At 41.3% G+C, this 17,148-nt stretch overlaps 2 protein-coding genes across 11 annotated transcripts in view; one reads left to right on the forward strand and one right to left on the reverse strand.

Annotated features, from left to right (window-relative positions):
* The first annotated feature begins 2,325 nt into the window (after nt 1-2,325).
* Nucleotides 2,326-5,606, forward strand: GPR151 (G protein-coupled receptor 151). Its single transcript, XM_080997252.1, has one exon. The coding sequence runs from the start codon at nt 2,504-2,506 to the stop codon at nt 3,737-3,739; it is 1,236 nt and encodes a 411-aa protein (XP_080853378.1). The 5' UTR covers nt 2,326-2,503; the 3' UTR covers nt 3,740-5,606.
* A 1,836-nt stretch (nt 5,607-7,442) lies between these two features.
* Nucleotides 7,443-17,148, reverse strand: part of TCERG1 (transcription elongation regulator 1) — a 34,618-nt gene continuing 24,912 nt past the window's right edge. For 7 of the 10 annotated variants that reach the window (XM_080997110.1, XM_080997108.1, XM_080997106.1 and 4 more), the window contains 6 exons: nt 14,829-14,993; nt 13,557-13,739; nt 11,858-12,037; nt 10,578-10,661; nt 10,314-10,414; nt 7,443-8,602 (listed from right to left, as the gene is read on the reverse strand). In XM_080997110.1, coding sequence (XP_080853236.1) covers nt 8,401-8,602; nt 10,314-10,414; nt 10,578-10,661; nt 11,858-12,037; nt 13,557-13,739; nt 14,829-14,993 — 915 coding nt within the window. In that variant the 3' untranslated portion in view covers nt 7,443-8,400. Of the gene's footprint in view, nt 8,603-8,797; nt 8,962-10,313; nt 10,415-10,577; nt 10,662-11,857; nt 12,038-13,556; nt 13,740-14,828; nt 14,994-17,148 lie in introns of all 10 variants that reach the window. The other 3 variants (XM_080997115.1, XM_080997109.1, XM_080997107.1) reach the window with 3 other exon arrangements.

Genomic DNA, 17,148 nt, shown 5'->3' on the forward strand with positions numbered 1-17,148 from the left:
GAGGTTTTGGTTTTCAACCATCATAATTTCTAGGATATCTGACACTAAATTTGTGGACAGTGATGTAGCATCAAATACAAAGGCCCATTAACCCTCATTGATCATTAAATGGTAAAAAGTACATCCTACTAACTTGTTGGCATCCTGTACCTAGCTATAGTTCTGGATGCCACACTTTAAGAAGTATATAAACTAACTGGAACAGGTTCCAAAGAGGGCAGTAAAGGTGATCAGCAGTATGGAATACAAGTCCTATGATGAAAAGTTGAAGGAAATGGGCATGTTCAGCCAGGAGGAAAGATAAGTGAGATGGGACTCTCCAAATAGGAGAAGGTCTGTCACATAGAAGAGGCAAGGACTTGCTTTCAACTTCCCCAGAAGACAGGCCTAGATATAATGCTCTTAAATTAAAGGTAAAGGGTAAAGGGACCCCTGACCATTAGGTCCAGTCATGGCTGACTCTGGGATTGCAGTGCTCATCTCGCTTTATTGGCCAGGGAGCCAGCGTACAGCTTCCAGGTCATGTGGCCAGCATGACTAAGCCGCTTCTGGCGAACCAGAGCAGCACACGGAAACGCCGTTTACCTTCCCACCGGAGCGGTACCTATTTATCTACTTGTACTTTGACGTGCTTTCGAACTGCTAGGTTGGCAGGAGCAGGGACCGAGCAAAGGGAGCTCACCCCGTCATGGGGATTCGAACTGCTGAGCTTCTGATCGGCAGGTTCTAGGCTCTATGGTTTAACCCACAGCGCCACCCTGTCCCGGTCTTAAATTACGGGAGGATAAATTTCTGTTGAACTTTAGTAGAATGCTGATTCTTAGCAAAGTGTGGTGGTTAGTGTGTTTGACTTGGATCTGGAGAGACCAGGGTTCAAATGCCAACTCAGCCATGAAACTCACTGGATGACTGTACACCAGGCACTGTTTCTCAGCTGAATCTGCCTCATCAGGTGGTTGTGAGGATAAGATGCGGAGCGAGAAAAATCTGTATCCTGTGAAATGATCTAAAATAATATAAATGGAGGCAATATGGTGCGGGCCATGGCACAGCAGAACTCCTGAAGGCAGCCAGCATTAACTGCGCTGCCTGGCAGGCTCCCGGGCCACCAGGATTGCTGCCGCTAACGCCGTCACCGGGTTGAACTGGGGACACCCAGCGGGTCAACCGGGGGAGCCGCCAAACACTCCCTCAGCGATCCTCATTGAGCCAGGGCTGAGAACACCAGCCCATGAGCCGGTGGAGCTCTGGGGCCTGGAGGCCTAAGGAGCCAGCAGAAAAAGAAGAAAAAAGGAGAAAGGAGCCCCAGCCTCCCCAGCTTACTGTCGTCGCTGCTGCCGCCGATGACACAAAGGGAGAACAGAGGTAGGAGAACACTGGGAGGGCCAGTGAGGCCGCGAAAAACCACGCAGTCAAGCCCAGGCCCGACCTAAGCCTACCTCCACAGTGGCTAATGTGCCTAGAGCAGGCTGGGACCCAGAGGGAAGCAGAACAACAGAGGACTCCGTGCAAGAAAAGAGAACGCAGCTTAACATCATCCAAAAAACCCTATTTTTATTTTTTAGGTTCCCCACCCCCAGTATTTTTCATTTTTTCCAATTTAAAAAACAAAACAAAAACAAAACACGCCCCCCCATTTTTAAATATTTTCCTTTTTAAGGGGGGGCACTGCTGTTGCAGCCACTTTTTACTCATATTTTTACTTTTTAAATCCCAATTCCCTCCCCCCCTTTCTTAAAAAAAATAAATTAATAAAGAAATCTCTTTTTTCCCCTTCTCCTTAAAATAATATAAAGGTAAGTTTTTTATTAAAAAAAAAAACCCCAGTAAAAGAGCATGGAATATACCCACGTCAAATGTTTATCAAAGCATTAAGAGAGTCTGTGCAGTAACACCATCTTGTCATTAACTCTCAGAACTGCAAAGGCAATTTTCTATGAAGCTTGCACCTGTAGCACCTGGAGTGGAACTTTTTGAGTTCTACATATTTTTGGCATGATTGCAGAATTATTTTAGCCAATGGCCCAAGTTCAAATTAGCATCGAAATCAGAAAACCATTCAGTCCTGCTGTTTACGCTAATAAATATGTCCAGAGATTAGCTGCACATTATCGTTTGTAAAAAAAATAATAATAGTAATAAAAGGAATCGGGCACAGCATTTTTGAGTTTTACATCATTTATGGAAGAATCACTTTAATTACTCCATGGGGCTGCTACACAGGTTATTAGACTTGCTAATAAGCAGCAGGCTACGTGCTCCCACCAGGGGACTGTCAATCAAAGCCGTCGCAGGTATATAGCAATGAGAGGGTCTGGCTAGAACCACATGTACTGTATCAAGGCTTTTCGCAGAGGTTTTGTATTACTTACAGAATGGTAGATTTTCCTCACCCACAGAGGGCTTAAAGGAGACAGAACGGTGCAAGGAGGATTTACCTCCCATTGGCGTGCATCATCAACAATAACAGAGGCTTTGGTGGACAGAATCTTCCTTCAGCACCATGAACAGTTCCCTGGCTTTACCAATCCATTATGCAGGAGGCTATGAGCCCCAGGATTCCAAGGAGTGGAAGGTGGTGATCCCAGCCTTCTTGGGGGTGATCTGCCTGGCTGGCTTTGCAGGGAATGTGTGTGTCATTGGGATCCTACTGTACAACTCCAAGAAAGGGAAGCCGTCCATGATCCACTCCTTGATCCTCAACCTCAGCCTGGCAGACCTGCTCCTTGTCCTCTTTGTTGTGCCCTTCCAGGCAGCAGCTTACTCCAGAGGAGCCTGGTACCTGGGGTGGTTTCTTTGCAAAACCTCCGACTGGTTCCGACATGCTTGCATGACAGCCAAGAGCTTGACCATCGCTGTGGTTGCCAAGACTTGCTTCATGTATGCAAATAACCCGGCTAAGCAGGTGAGCATCAAATGGCACACCATCTGCGTTGTGCTGCTGGCAATTTGGCTGCTGGCCTTGGGAATCCCGCTGCCTTTGTGGTTCTTCAGCAGCCTCTGGGAGCCAGAGGTAGGCTCTGCTTTGTGCATCGTGATCATTCCAGCCCACGCTCACGAGTTTATGTCAGCCTTTGTCAAGCTTTATCCCCTGCTGGTCTTTTGCACCCCCCTCACTTTTGCTTTCTTTTATTTCTGGAGAGCTTATGGCAGATGCCAGCGGAGGGGGACCAAGACTCAGAACCTGAGGAACCAGATCAGATCCAGGTGCCTGACTATGATGCTTCTGAGTGTTACTGTCACCTCTGCCTTGATGTGGCTTCCTGACTGGATATCTTGGCTGTGGGTCTGGCACCTGAAGAAGGGTGGGCCTGCTCCCCCACAAGGATTCATGGCCACTACCCAGGTCCTGATGTTTGCCATCTCTTCGGCCAACCCTCTCATCTTTGTACTGATGTCAGAAGAGTTCAGGGAGGGTTTCAAAGGCTTGTGGAAAAGGCTTACGCTGAAGAAACCTCTCCCTGCCCCAGAAGATCAGGAGGAAACAGTGGTTGACAACACGGAGGAAGCCCCAGATTCTGTTCCTTCTCCAGAGGTAGTGACTCCTGATGAAGAAAAAGAGCCCCCCTCCATCCCTCAAACCTCAGAAAGCATGGAAATCAAGAAGGAGATGCCCATTTTGCCAGATGTTGAACAATTCTGGCACGACAGGGAAGCAGTCCCTGATGCTCAAGACAATGACCCTATTCCTTGGGAACATGAAGGGCAAGAGACAGTAGGTTGTGATCAACAGAACTGAAGTTAGAAAGCTGATATATATAATCATAATTTTGTTGCTTACTTGGAGTAATGCTGAACTGGGTATACTACTTTAGTTTTACACCTTTGCATGTGTGCTTGGGACTTATCGACGTCTTCAGAATTAATGTAATGAATAAATGCAACTGTCAGTTAATTATTCCAGTTATTCTGCTCTGAGATTTTTATTTCTCATTTTACTTAAAATGCATGTCTTGTACTTTCAGATGGTGATTTAAGTTAAAATTTCAGGAAGGAAAAAATAGTAATTTGGTTACATTTGCAAAGTAGTTTTGCATCAAGAAGTGAGCTGAAATTGCATGAGATGACTATAAAACAGAAGGGCTTTGTGCTTATTTATAATACATACTCTGTATATAGGTTTTGTAGGCACGCTTTGGGGTGAACAATTATGGCTTTGAACAGGTTTTGACCAATTCAAAAAGAAGGGCAGAGCAAAAGGTGTAATTTGGTTTTAACTAATGAAGCAGTATGCATGACAGGTTCTCTCATTATTACACTTAATATGTATTAAACATGCTCAAAGAAAATGTGGCTCATGTTTTTCTGCTAACCGATCAGCCTTCTTAATGGGCTTGCCACTTCACACGAATAACAGAAATTAGCTTTATAGTATAAGCATAGTGTTCCAAACCAGGTGTGTAGAAATCTTCCATTCCACTGTATAGTCATTTAGCAATTAATATAACATTTGTATTTGGCAGCAAGGCAAGTTTTGAACAAGAGCCACTTACATCAAATGCACCAGGACCTTATTATGCAACTGGTATAAATATTTTTCCAAAGCTACATCATTTATATATTACTTTATCTCTCAACTGTAGATACAGTTGCATGTTTCATCTTCATATGAGGACTCACTCGCTCTCATTTAAAATACTGTTTTTGAAAAGAGCAAGTGAGTTACTGAGTTCTATCATCAGGTGTGGCTCATATCCACAGTTCTGGAAATACAACTTTTGTATATGCAGGACAGGATTAGTCTTATTTCAGTGCAAGGCAACATGCATTATCCATCACATAGCAATACTGTTCACAACTGCTGAAGCACATTTGTATATGAAAGGAAAAACTGACTCCAGCAAACTAGCTTTTAAAACGTAAGTGCTATTCATCCTTATAGGTTTTCTGAGTGCTTAAAGGTGGAACTGTACATACATACATAAAAAGTTCAGGGGATTAAAGTTACAGTTCAGATCTTGCAGCTATTCGATTCCGATGTATTGATGACATTTTAATTGGTACACAACAACTGTTCCTGGGAACATTTTAAATGCATAGAACTGTTAACAGGGCTGGCCAAAGACATTTCTGTTGCCTCTAGTGGCTACTACACTGTGAGATTCAATGTGTTTGCCTTAGGCTGCATTAATAGAACTGAGGACATTGGGGAGTAACAATGTATATTGTGGATGAAATCCAGTGCTGCCTTTTCTGCTTGCAGAACAAATGTTGATCCAGTGGAGAGGGTCTTTTACCATACAACGAAAAATAATTTTCACCCTTTCCTCCTGCGTCCTCCTGCAAGTCTGTTCAGGAAGTTGGCAGATTCTCCCGAAAAGTGTTAGGTGGCAAAGCAGGCTGAGTGGGAAGTGGTAGAAATCACCTCCCCTTTTTACATTAGCAGATTATTCCACTGGATCAAAACCTGGAACAGCAACACTGCATTTTGCCAAATATGAGTTGTAATTCTGTGACATTGCAAAATATCCTGAGATGCAGCTCTTGGATCACGTGCTACTGTATTTTTGCTTGTAAAAAAATTGCCAACCCGAACAACTACTTAGATTATGTGTGGTTAAACATGCCAGTTTCAATAAACTTCCAAGTCATTTGGGTATCCGTAAGTGCATGTATTTTCACTTGGTTGTGTACAGAGCATTGTATCTTTCATCACTACGCTTAGTTTGATTGCAACTGCATTGGCTACTGTTTGTGCAATAAGACGTGGGTGTGCAGATTGCTCCTGCTGCACCAGGCTCACCTTATTCAGGTAGTAACTACCGCATTTTATGCTCTATAAGACTAACTTTTTCCCTCCTAAAAAGTAAGGGGAAATGTGTGTGCGTCTTATGGAGTGAATGCAGGCTGCACAGCTATCCCAGAAGCCAGAACAGCAAGAGGGATCGCTGCTTTCACTGCGCAGCGATCCCTCTTGCTGTTCTGGCTTCTGAGATTCAGAATATTTTTTTTCTTGTTTTCCTCCTCCAAAGACTAGGTGCGTCTTGTGGTCTGGTGCGTCTTATAGAGCGAAAAATACGGTATATTTGATGCAACCACAAAAGCAAGCTGTGTTTTTTTGTTTTTCCCCTCCTCAGCAGACAAGTTTATAAAGACAAGTCTTTACCAAAGACATGGCTTATATTGCGCACCTTACCAGCACCGTAGAAATAGACACAAAATTAAAATGTACTACAAAACTGAAAAGCAATACTAGTATAATACTTTGCATCTGTAGGATGTCTCTGGAATTATACAGGAGAAATATTCCACCAGTCATATGTTGATCCGAGTTCTTTCATTGAAATGGTCTGCAAGCAATAGGGGGCGGGGGGTGTTTGTAAATGCATATACAACCTATGACAACACCATAATTTTCCATTCATGGCAAGTATCATAAATGATCCGGCAACTCTAAAGAGAAAACAGCCCTGCAGAACTTGCTTTACTTTCATTAGTGAGGAAATGTGCACATACTTATTATGCATTTTTAAAAGAAGCATTTGCAGCTAAAGTGCTCTGTGGTACTTAAGAAATAAAAGCTATACTTTATTTTTACCTTGAAATTCAACAAAATATAGATGCTGTTAGTATTTTATTCAGCACTAAGGCTATTTACTCCCACACCCCTCCCCCAAAAGCACTGGAATTGGACAGTCAAATCTAGCTGGACAGTAATCATTCCCTCTGATTTCAAGCTAGACCTGTCAATCACAAGAGCTTCCCCATTTCTCTTGGTGCTTTACCTTTTTCTCAAACCACCCTGCCATTTTTGTTTTAAGGTAAGCTTTAGAGACATGTTCTCTACAGCATTTGTTGGGCGTTCAAATCACCAAACTTTGGGGGTGGGATTCTTGTCTTGAGGCATCTCATACATACTGCTTCACCTTGGACAAGCCCAGAATCCCTCTAAAGCAATTTACATTAGCTTGGGAATCCTCTGAATCCACTACAAACCCTTAGCAAGCACTATCCTTTGATATAATCCCTAAAAAATGTAAAAAATGATCCCCCCCCCCCATTATGATGCCCATGCTCTGGCATTTTGACTACTTTAAACATGTAGGTGATTTTTCAAAAAAAAAATCCCATGCCTATTTGTATGATTTCCATATTGCCTGACTCATCAAATAAACAGGATGTGATCCTATGATTGCTGTGGAAGTCCAGGAATGTTAGCCCTCATAAGTCTTCCCACTGTGGGTGTGGCAACATCTGCCATCAAATTATGCCAGTCTTGGAACTAATATACTTACTTTCCTTCCCACTGCACAAGAAAACCTGGAAATGAAATAAGAAAAAAAGCACCTACCTATCTAAAAAGGGGAAGAGGGAATAGAAAAATGTGCCACCATCTTATACCCTGCTAGGGCTATGGATATGGTATTTCCTTTGCTTCAGATTCTCCCTCCTCCACTCTGCCCAAAGGTAATGAGCCATTTACTAAGCATGTACAATCCATATATAAAAAGGGTTGGTTTATTGTCGTTCAAATACGTAAACTGAACAATCCCAACATTTCAAAATTAAACTTTAGAAACACAAGTTTAACATTCAAAACAGGAATATAGTTTACAAGAAATACCCAGAAGGGAACTTCATATTCTAATCCAGAAGTTGGTAGAGATCACTTTATGGTAAATAAAAGTGTATTTGTACAACCGTGCCATCCTGGGGAACACACTTTTTCCTGTGCATTTCCAATTTACAGCAAAAACATTACCAGACTACTGGGCAAAGCAACTTGATTGTGCCTACTGGGGAGGACAAGGAGAGGGGGGAATCAAAGCAGGCCTGTGAACAAGATCAAATGGTGTTTATTCAATTTGGTCACTGCAAGGCTCATTCTCCTCTCATGCTGGATCTGACGTTAATGGGGTTAGTCCTGATTTATATACAGGAAAGGCCACGCATGAGTAGAGAATTAGGCCCTATATTTTCAGGTTCATGAAGGGGCATAATCTTACTGCGGTCTTCAGCAGTCAATAGTTTAATCATAAGAATGCCTGACCTTGGCTCTCCCATTAGGATATCTGCGGTATCTTTTGCTGTTCTTAACTTCAAACCACAAATATCAATCATCCCAAGGCTTTCACATGTAACGCTGCCAAGAACGCTTCAAAATGCTACCAACATTCACACCTTGTACAAAGATATCGCATTGTTCTAGGACCTAAAAATCACTGGAAATAGCTGCATGGTTAGAATATTTGTCAGTCATGCGACAAAGAGAAAAAGCATCGATAATGCAAATGTTCTCTCTGCATAGAGACTGCTTTATGTTCACAAATGTTGCTTTTCTCTCTGCTCCTTGGATGGTTTTTGCAATAGGTTCATGGTAATGTATACGATTAAACCTGACAGATGGCTCATGCAATCTTCTTGACTTAACAGATATTCTTGTTCAAGAGTATGTCACAATTATTTTGTTGTTCGTCTTGTAGGCTCTGAAGCTGTGGGAGGAGGCGGGGGACCTCTGCGATCTAAGTCATCTACATAGGACACAATGAGTTTGCGTCTCTCCTCCGGCACACAGTCAAGTACCAGATAACGTTTGTCATTCTGTAATATCTTTTCGATATCCTTCAGGTGCTGGTCAGATTCCTGGATCAGCTTTTTGGATCTGCAATTAAGTGTAAGGGTCATCATTACCATTAGATGGCTGGGTGCACCGCAGAAATGAACTGGAATCTTGGTGAAGATACTAGTGGACAGGTGTCCCAGTAACAATTCCACCCACCAAAATAAATCTCTCTTGACATTGCAATCAGGTAGGCCAAATGCTCAAAAGGACACAGAGACTGGGCTATCCTCTCACCTATAAGGTTGCCCCTTCAGGTCAGGGGTGAGGCAAAATGGCAGGGATGTGTGAATGTAAAAAATCTTGCACTGCCACTGCCTGTGCTGTATCTGTTCTGCAGGTAAACAGAAGACTTCAGTCTCAAGGGCTGCCAGTACCTTTTAAAATCAGCACTAATTAAACTATAAAAATGTAAAATAAGAAAAATGAGCACATTTCAAATTAAACACTGCAGTTGAAGAACACCTGTAGAAAATGGATGCCAATATCCCAGTTGTACTCCAGACCAACCGAAGATAAATATGATTATTTACATTCATTTAAGACAGTGCTTTATTTCAATGACAACAATAGCAATAATCAAGTATAAGAGAATAAGCCTGAGTGGGGAGCTCAGGCCATCAGTTTTTGAATAAAGCACCACTGGCCTACAAGAACTGTTGTTGCCAGTCCTTTCTTCATCTTCCTGGGGCTACTTAAAGAACCAAGAAGGAAAGGAATAAGAGAATTCCAGCCTACAAAGCTAAGCTCCTCAAGTAGAGATCAGCAGAGATCACTAACAGCTTGAAGGCAAATCTGCTATTTTGTTAGTTAACATTTCTGAAACTGCACTGAACACTTTAGCATACAGGTGGTATATAAACAACGTAAATTGTTAAATAGATACTCTGCAAAAGGACTAACTAAAAAGAAAAGTACACAACCTATTGGGGTCAAATTATCCTTAGTAAATGGATAGAATTATCCATGGGTAGGGACTGCTGTTAACTAAACAATCAGTGGCTTGGAGCAGAAAGAGTGCTTTCTCATCAGCTCTCCCACAGGGGCTAGAGTAGCCTTTGCCAACCTGATACCCTCCAAATGATTTGGATGACAACTTGTCGCAGCTCCAGCCAACGTGCTGGTAGGATGCTGCGAGCATGACTGTTGGCTGGGGCTGATGAGAGCAGTAGTCCTAAACATCTGGAAGACACCAGGTTGGCAGAGGCTAACTGAGCTCAGCAACTCTTCATAATGCAGCAGCACAATGTAGAAGGAGTTGTGCTACACTGTAAGAAATAGTGAATGATGATAATACAGGTTGTAGTATATAAACATTGTGGATCACAAAATGGTTTTGAGGAAGAGCTTGCACAAAACGAGAGGTTACTCTTCTGGACTTGGGGCAACTTTCTTCATGCAACACTCTTCTGCTAGGTCAGAAACACCCTTATGGGAGTGGAAGAACAGCTCTGTATCCAACCCAATCTGTTCACACTGCTAAGTAAAAATTCAGAACTAGGGTTTTCTAGAGCAGGCCACGTATTTTATAAAATATACATCTCTAAATATTTGTGTACATAAAAATTAGCTTGGCACAGATACTCAATTTGAACAGCATCATCCCAGAAATCCAAATCCATGAAAAATTCATGGAAAGAACTGATGGCAATCCATTTTTTCCCTGTTTAAAAAACTGCTAAAGCTAACCAGATATTCGACATAAATATTAAAAATGTGAAGAACCATCTCTGTGTTGCTTTTGAATACACACCTGTATGTTATAAATTTGGTCTCTTTCAAAAGTGTTCTGAAATCCGCTTTGGCTGTAATATATTTGTCTCTGATGTACTCTTCAAACTCTCTTTGCTTTTTCTGCATGAAAAGAAAGAAGCAAATTTGGACATTGCATCTCCATCACAACATAGATCTCCTAATGTCTGTTAGGGGCTGCTGAACAAAATAGATGAGGGAGAAAATTGCTGTTGGTTTTAACATCACATGGGTGTTCTAGAATGACCACTGTAAGGCTTCTTACCCTGTCACTGGAGGAGAATTTAATACACCTGGGATCTTCTTTAATTATTTTCTTTACTTCTTTCCATGTTGACGTTAAGGTAATCTTTTGAAATAGAAAAATAGAAATATTACACGCTGCGGTAAGAAATTCAAACATGCAATACTAAGCTGCAATTTTTGCAAAGGATGGTCTCTGACTTAACATGTGATAACCATAATCAGAGAAGTAGAAGAGTAGAAGAGGCTGCTGCAAAGAAGCAAAGGACCTTCTATTCAGCAGATGTCCAGGGGGAAGGATTCACTCTCTCACAAACAGCCTATACTACTGCTGCACAACACAGGAAGTGGGATGCCCTTTAATTGTGCTCAAATGTTAAGTGAGGGGAAGGAGATATAAAGGTGCTGACTGACAGTTTTGGTCTATTGTTACACTGTTTTCACTTCTGAACTCAATGCTACTTTTAAACAAGATTTGCAAAATAAAATAAGTTGAGAAACTGAAATCATTTAAATAGTGAGATGTTTAACTTGGTAGACTATAAATCAATAAAGGTAAAGGTACCCCTGCCCGTACGGGCCAGTCTTGCCAGACTCTAGGGTTGTGCACTCATCTCACTCTATAGGCCGAGAGCCAGCGCTGTCCGCAGACACTTCTGGGTCACGTGGCCAGCGTGACAAGCTGCATCTGGCGAGCCAGCGCAGCACACGGAACGCCGTTTACCTTCCCGCTGGTAAGCGGTCCCTATTTATCTACTTGCACCCGGGGGTGCTTTCCAACTGCTAGGTTGGCAGGCGCTGGGACCGAACGACGGGAGCGCACCCCGCCGCGGGGATTCGAACCGCCGACCATGCGATCGGCAAGTCCTAGGCGCTGAGGTTTTACCCACAGCGCCACCCGCGTCCCACAGCGCCACCCGCTACTAAATTATTAACATTTATTCATGTAGGATTAAACCTATTCCCTGCCCCACCAATAAACATTTTCATATGTATCTGAGATCTGCTACCAACCATCAGACTTTGTCAAAAGGAATCAGATAAATGTTTGCAAATCTCTCTCAACCCGCTCAACATAGCTCAGATCTAGAAACAGGGGCACAACATAATAGTGGGCTTGAACAGACTGCTTTTTAATTCAGCAAATACACATTTTGTTCCAAGATTTGCTAGGCAGAAGTCAGTGGAAAATGAAACGACAGTAGAAAATCCAATTTAATCTCAATAATATTTTGTAGTAAGATATAAAACACACATAAAACTATGTTAGTTCCCAATAAAAATTGCAGAGCATCTGCTTACTGATGAAGTTTCATCTAGAAGTTGCCGAAAATGCTCTTTCTTTTTCTTTGTAAGTGCCTCAATGTGTTCGTTAAATAGTTTTTCCTTCTCTTCTCTTTCCAGAAGGGAGCCAGATTCCCACCGATGATCTTTTCGAAGTGTCCTTCTAGTATCGGACCATGACACATCTGAAGATCGCACCTAATGGAAGGAATAATTTCAATCACTATACAGCTTGTTAAAATATATACTTCAAAAACTTTAGTTAATTTGCATTAAGATTATTACTGTTATTGCTCCATTTATTACTTGCCCTTCACTATAAAGTCCCTGGATGGGTTACAGGAATATTAAAATACAGCATTAAAAACAGTTTAAAACCAATTACAGTCACAACTAGACCGGGTCATAAAAATATGTGTCAAGTGTCAAAGTAATTTTTCATTACTTTGGTATAAATACATCTACCAAAGAGGGAGAAATATGTCTGCATTAATGTAAAAATATTCCCAAGGTGGTCTCTTTTGCTATGTGGATGCCCCCCCCCCCCAAATAAGAAGTATGGATTTTGGCTGTGCTGAAGACAATACTTATACCTACAAGTTTCATGGAAACATTGAGCATTATCCAACTAAGTTATACTCAAGAGTAGCCCCACACACAAAAAAGTAAAAAGTAAAAAAGAGTATTTGAAAGTAGAAGAACTTAGCTTAAAGAAAGATCAGTGAGAGCCAGGAAAAAACAATCTGATCTATCAGGCAGGAGAGAAAAAAATGAGGAGACTGTGGCTGCCTCCCAGAGTTCTTTGCTCTCCTGCCTCCGTCACATGAGGAGGAATAAAACCCAACCCATTTGGGTCATCAGCAACTGCCTCAAATATAGAAGGGTTTAAGTTACTGAATCCCCCTGAGTATAACTAGCAGTGGATATCACACATTACTTTGAACAAATGAGCTGGAGTCCTTGATTTAAAAATACTGACTGGTTATCTATGTAGATACAGGGGGAACAGTGACCCACCCCCCATTATACAAAATGTACAAACATACATACAGCCCCAAATTACTTCAAAGCAAAGAGAAATTAAGATATCATTGTGTCTAAAATATCTCCATGTATTTTCCATATGTTTCAGACCATCAATGTCACATTCTCTTTGTTATTATTATTCATTTTGAGGGAAGCAGGATTGGTTTTTTGCTATGCAACACTCCCTTTCCTTATCATGCTTCCTGTCTTTTGCTACCATTTGCTATTTCTTGGCAGAATTCTGCAAGTGATTTAACAGTCAAACCGTCTTCCCAGGGAACTCTGGAAACTGTAGCTCTGTGAGGGGACTAGGGGTCTCCTATTGACTCTCAACATCCTTAACAAACTGCAGTTCTCAGAATTTTGGGAGGAAGCCATGACTGTTTAAATTGGGGGGGGGGGGGTCATGACTGTAAAATGGAGATGGAGCCCTAGTCATGTTCATTAATTTCTTTCAGTAGCTAAGCAAAACCTAGTTGAATACCACCCAATTATTACACTGGCCAATGGAAAAAAAGGGGGAAAGGAAAGATGGATAATTTAGCTCTTCTGAAATCACAGGACTTTAGGCAAGGCATCTGTACTCACATCAGTCTCTTATGGGATTAAAATCAACAGGAAACAATTTAATGTGTTCTCTATACACAAGTGCATACCTGACCTTGTTAATTTCAACACACAGGAACCTCACCATATCAGATAGGAGAGCTTTGAAATTCTGGATGGCCTCTTCTCGTTTGTGCTGCTCTCGTTCTCTATCAATCTCCTTTGTCTGTTCAGAGCGAGCTTTCTGAACTTCTCTCTCTCGTTCACGCAAGCTTGCTTCAATGCGAGCCTGTCTTTCCAGTTCTTTTTCTTTTTCAGAGTCCACATTCTGAAATGGAAGCCAAAATACACATTACATTCTGCTTAGACTAGCTACGAATTTTAACACAAAATGAACTCAAGAAAAAAAACTGATAAAGCAAATTAATGCAGCTAGTTAAAAATCTATTAAACTGCTGCTGCTAGTGTAAGGTTTCAATTGAATTTTTTAAGAATGTTTGTTAACTATAGTTATCACAGCTCCAATGTGCTATACAAATGGGCTATACAAATGAAAGCTCCGATGGGCTATACAAATGAAAGACACTGAGTTGTATCCAACTGGTATCGCTCCATTAATGAAGTGGAATCAAAGCAATTCCTCTTCAGCAGCACCCCACCCCCTCCCATGATATTACAAGGGTTCCTTAATTCTGTACAGCATATGGAGAAAGGGGGGAGAATTCCTAACCATCGTCTTAAAATCTGTTATGTGGCTGGAAGGTTCTGCTGGATCAAAGAACCTTTCATCAGTGGAGGGACACCAACCCAACCCACTGCATACTAAAAGATGTGATAAGACTACCTTCAAAGTCAGAACTGCTGAGTGAAGAGTAAATCAGGGCTAGGATTCAAGTAAGTGCATGACTAGTTCTATGAGTTCAAGCCGATTCTGATCTTGTACTGGCAAAACATCCCAAGGACTTTCAAAAAGGAGTGGCGAAAGTCCAACATTTCACTGGACATAGTGAAGTCATTTGGAATACCTAAAACATCCTCAGGGCCACCTTACTCCACTCCCTTCTCCTGCCTCCAAGAACTTGTTAGGAAAATAGGGTGGCTATTGGTCCAAAACTTCCCCTAATTCCTCTATCATCAATGCAGAATCTTATGGACCCTAGGATGGTCTTCCAGATTGTGCTCTTGTTCTTTTTTATATATAATATATATCATGTGTCACCTCAAGAGAGTGTTTTATAAGGCAATATAAATAAATAAGTAAGTAAGTAAGAACCCCAATCTGAGACTATGGGGCAATTCCTACCACTGCTAAGAAAACTGATTTATGCTTGTGTGGGGTATTTCAAAGTCTATTGTCAATTGCTTCATCACTGAAATACTATGAACATGGAAGCAGCTTCATTAGTAACACACGTACTTTGGCTATTTTTTCAATGTACTGCTTAAAAAGATCCTCCCTTTGTGAAGAGCTATCCACAGCTTTGTAACGAGGGTCAGTCTCTACTTTGTCCTTCACTTTGCTCCAGCGAGACTGACTGTCCAAGTGGTGATTAGATAACAGTTCAAAGAAGTCCATTTTGATCTATATTTCAAAACAAGACAAAAGGAAGAAAAAGGGAACAAAAGAAGTCACTTAGACTTCTGAATGCTTGCAGTGTAATTTAGAAATAAAAAGAAGCAGACTCACCGTACAGCAAAAACTATTTTAATTTAATAGATTCAAAACTAGATGATTCCATTAGAATATTATACTTTAAATTTAATCCACTGCCATTTTGAAAGAGAGATTTGATTATATATTAAAACATAATACAGGAGCCTTCAAAATGCAATGTGACTAATTCCTTTAAGGCTACTGCACAGTCATGAGAGTCTTAGGACATTAACTAAAGAGGGTGCTTACACATGTCAAAGAGAACCATCTCAATAGTTAGGGCTTGCTTGAGAAGTTCCTACTACAGCAGCTCTAATCTGCTCTTCCACTTAAAGAGTGTGCATTATATACACAACTGGTATTGCTCCTGCAGTGACTGCACAGGAAACCCAGAATGTAAATATGGGACTAGTCCTCATATTTACTGAAACTGTCTTCTACATGCATGGCAGGGAAACACAAATGTGTAATGTGCACCGTGGGACTTATGTGTTCATTTGTGCAATCCTTCCACCTTAAGGAAGTGTGTGCATGCAGTCTAAGTCCACACCACTTATAACAAGAGCCTGCTTTGATAAGTAGTCCAGAGCTCTAGAACACGTGTGTATACTGTACTTTTGGATTCTAGCCATGGTATAATCCACTGAAGATTGTTGGTTCACAGAAGCAATGCTTGGTGGGCTAGACCCTTAGATTTCTCATTGCACTTTTAAGTACCAACTCACTGAATTAAGGAATAGAATCATAGAATAAAGTATCAATATTTATATGTGAGCATAAAAATGGGCACGTTAATGTTCCAAGGACACCATTGGTAGCAGCTAGCAATGGATAATGATTTCAAAACTTGTTATGAAGGGCACAATTAAGTTTCATACAAAATAGTGAGAAGTTGTCCAAACATAGTTATCTGGCTAAATGCAAGCATAAATCATAATAGTAGAATTCAGTCTACAATGAAATGTTTCATGAAACAATTCTCCCTTCCATATAAACAAGTGCAGCAAAACATAAGCATTATTTTTCTCTTCTTCCTTCCCCCTCTCTCCCAAGTTATTTTTTTCTGTTGGCTTCCCTTGGAAATTCTGGAATTTTCTTAATTTTATGTATGACAGGGATGTCATTGCAGAGCCTTTGGTAGAGTCACATGTACTGTCACCTGGACGGGTAAAATCACGTAACTACAAGGCACAGTAGCACATCATAATCTGTTTGGATGAATCAACTTCTCATGTTGTTGTGGCAGTGAAAACCCACCTTTTCAGGAGTTGTGACAGCATCAACAGTGGTTTATGCATGTATGTGGGAGAAGTGGAGTGTCCTCCAGGTGGTGGTGCTGAACAGAGAGGTGGCAAGGCTGGAGCAACTCCAAGTTGGTGGCAGCTCCACAGATGCACTGCCAACCAGAGCTCTCCTGACCTCGTTCCCTCCCAGTTATTCTAGCACTGCCACCAGCACCTCTGCCCCATGCATGGCTGCTAGATAGTAAGAGTACAATTGCTGCAATCACATGGGAAGATGCTTCACACAAACAACTTATGCTCACCCGTAATCAGGCCTCTGACCATTAAGAAACCTTTTACCAGTTATCTTATCTTTGTAAATGGCTAAGCCCTGCCAAGGGGCCAAGTTTATCGCTCTAAGAGCATTCACAGCTTCTTTCTGAGATTAGAGAGATCATAGTTACTTTAGCTCTAGAACGGATATTATTCCATTGTAAGACAGGCTATATTATAAATCTCAATTCCCACCCCCCAAACCCAAATCATGCATGCAAAGGGTGTTACCTGCAACCCCAAGTCTTAATGCATTATAGGACACCAAATCCCAATGGCTTAAGTATGATTAACAGTGCACCTTGATGCCTTACCAGCCAATTAAAACTTGCATCCTAGCTTCCTTCAATTATTAATTACTACATAAAAATAATGCTAATCATCTGTAGATCTCCCTCAACACGTATGTTTGGTTCTTGGCACAGTATTATGCAAGGACAATGAATTTTTTTAAGTCCAAAGGCAAATAAAATCATGAAAAGGCTGCACAATACTGTGTAGAGCAATTTTTCTCTCCACCAATGGCA

This window comes from Podarcis pityusensis (assembly GCF_964106645.2).
Source record: "Podarcis pityusensis genome assembly, chromosome: 2".
NCBI classification, from domain to species: Eukaryota; Metazoa; Chordata; class Lepidosauria; order Squamata; family Lacertidae; genus Podarcis; species Podarcis pityusensis.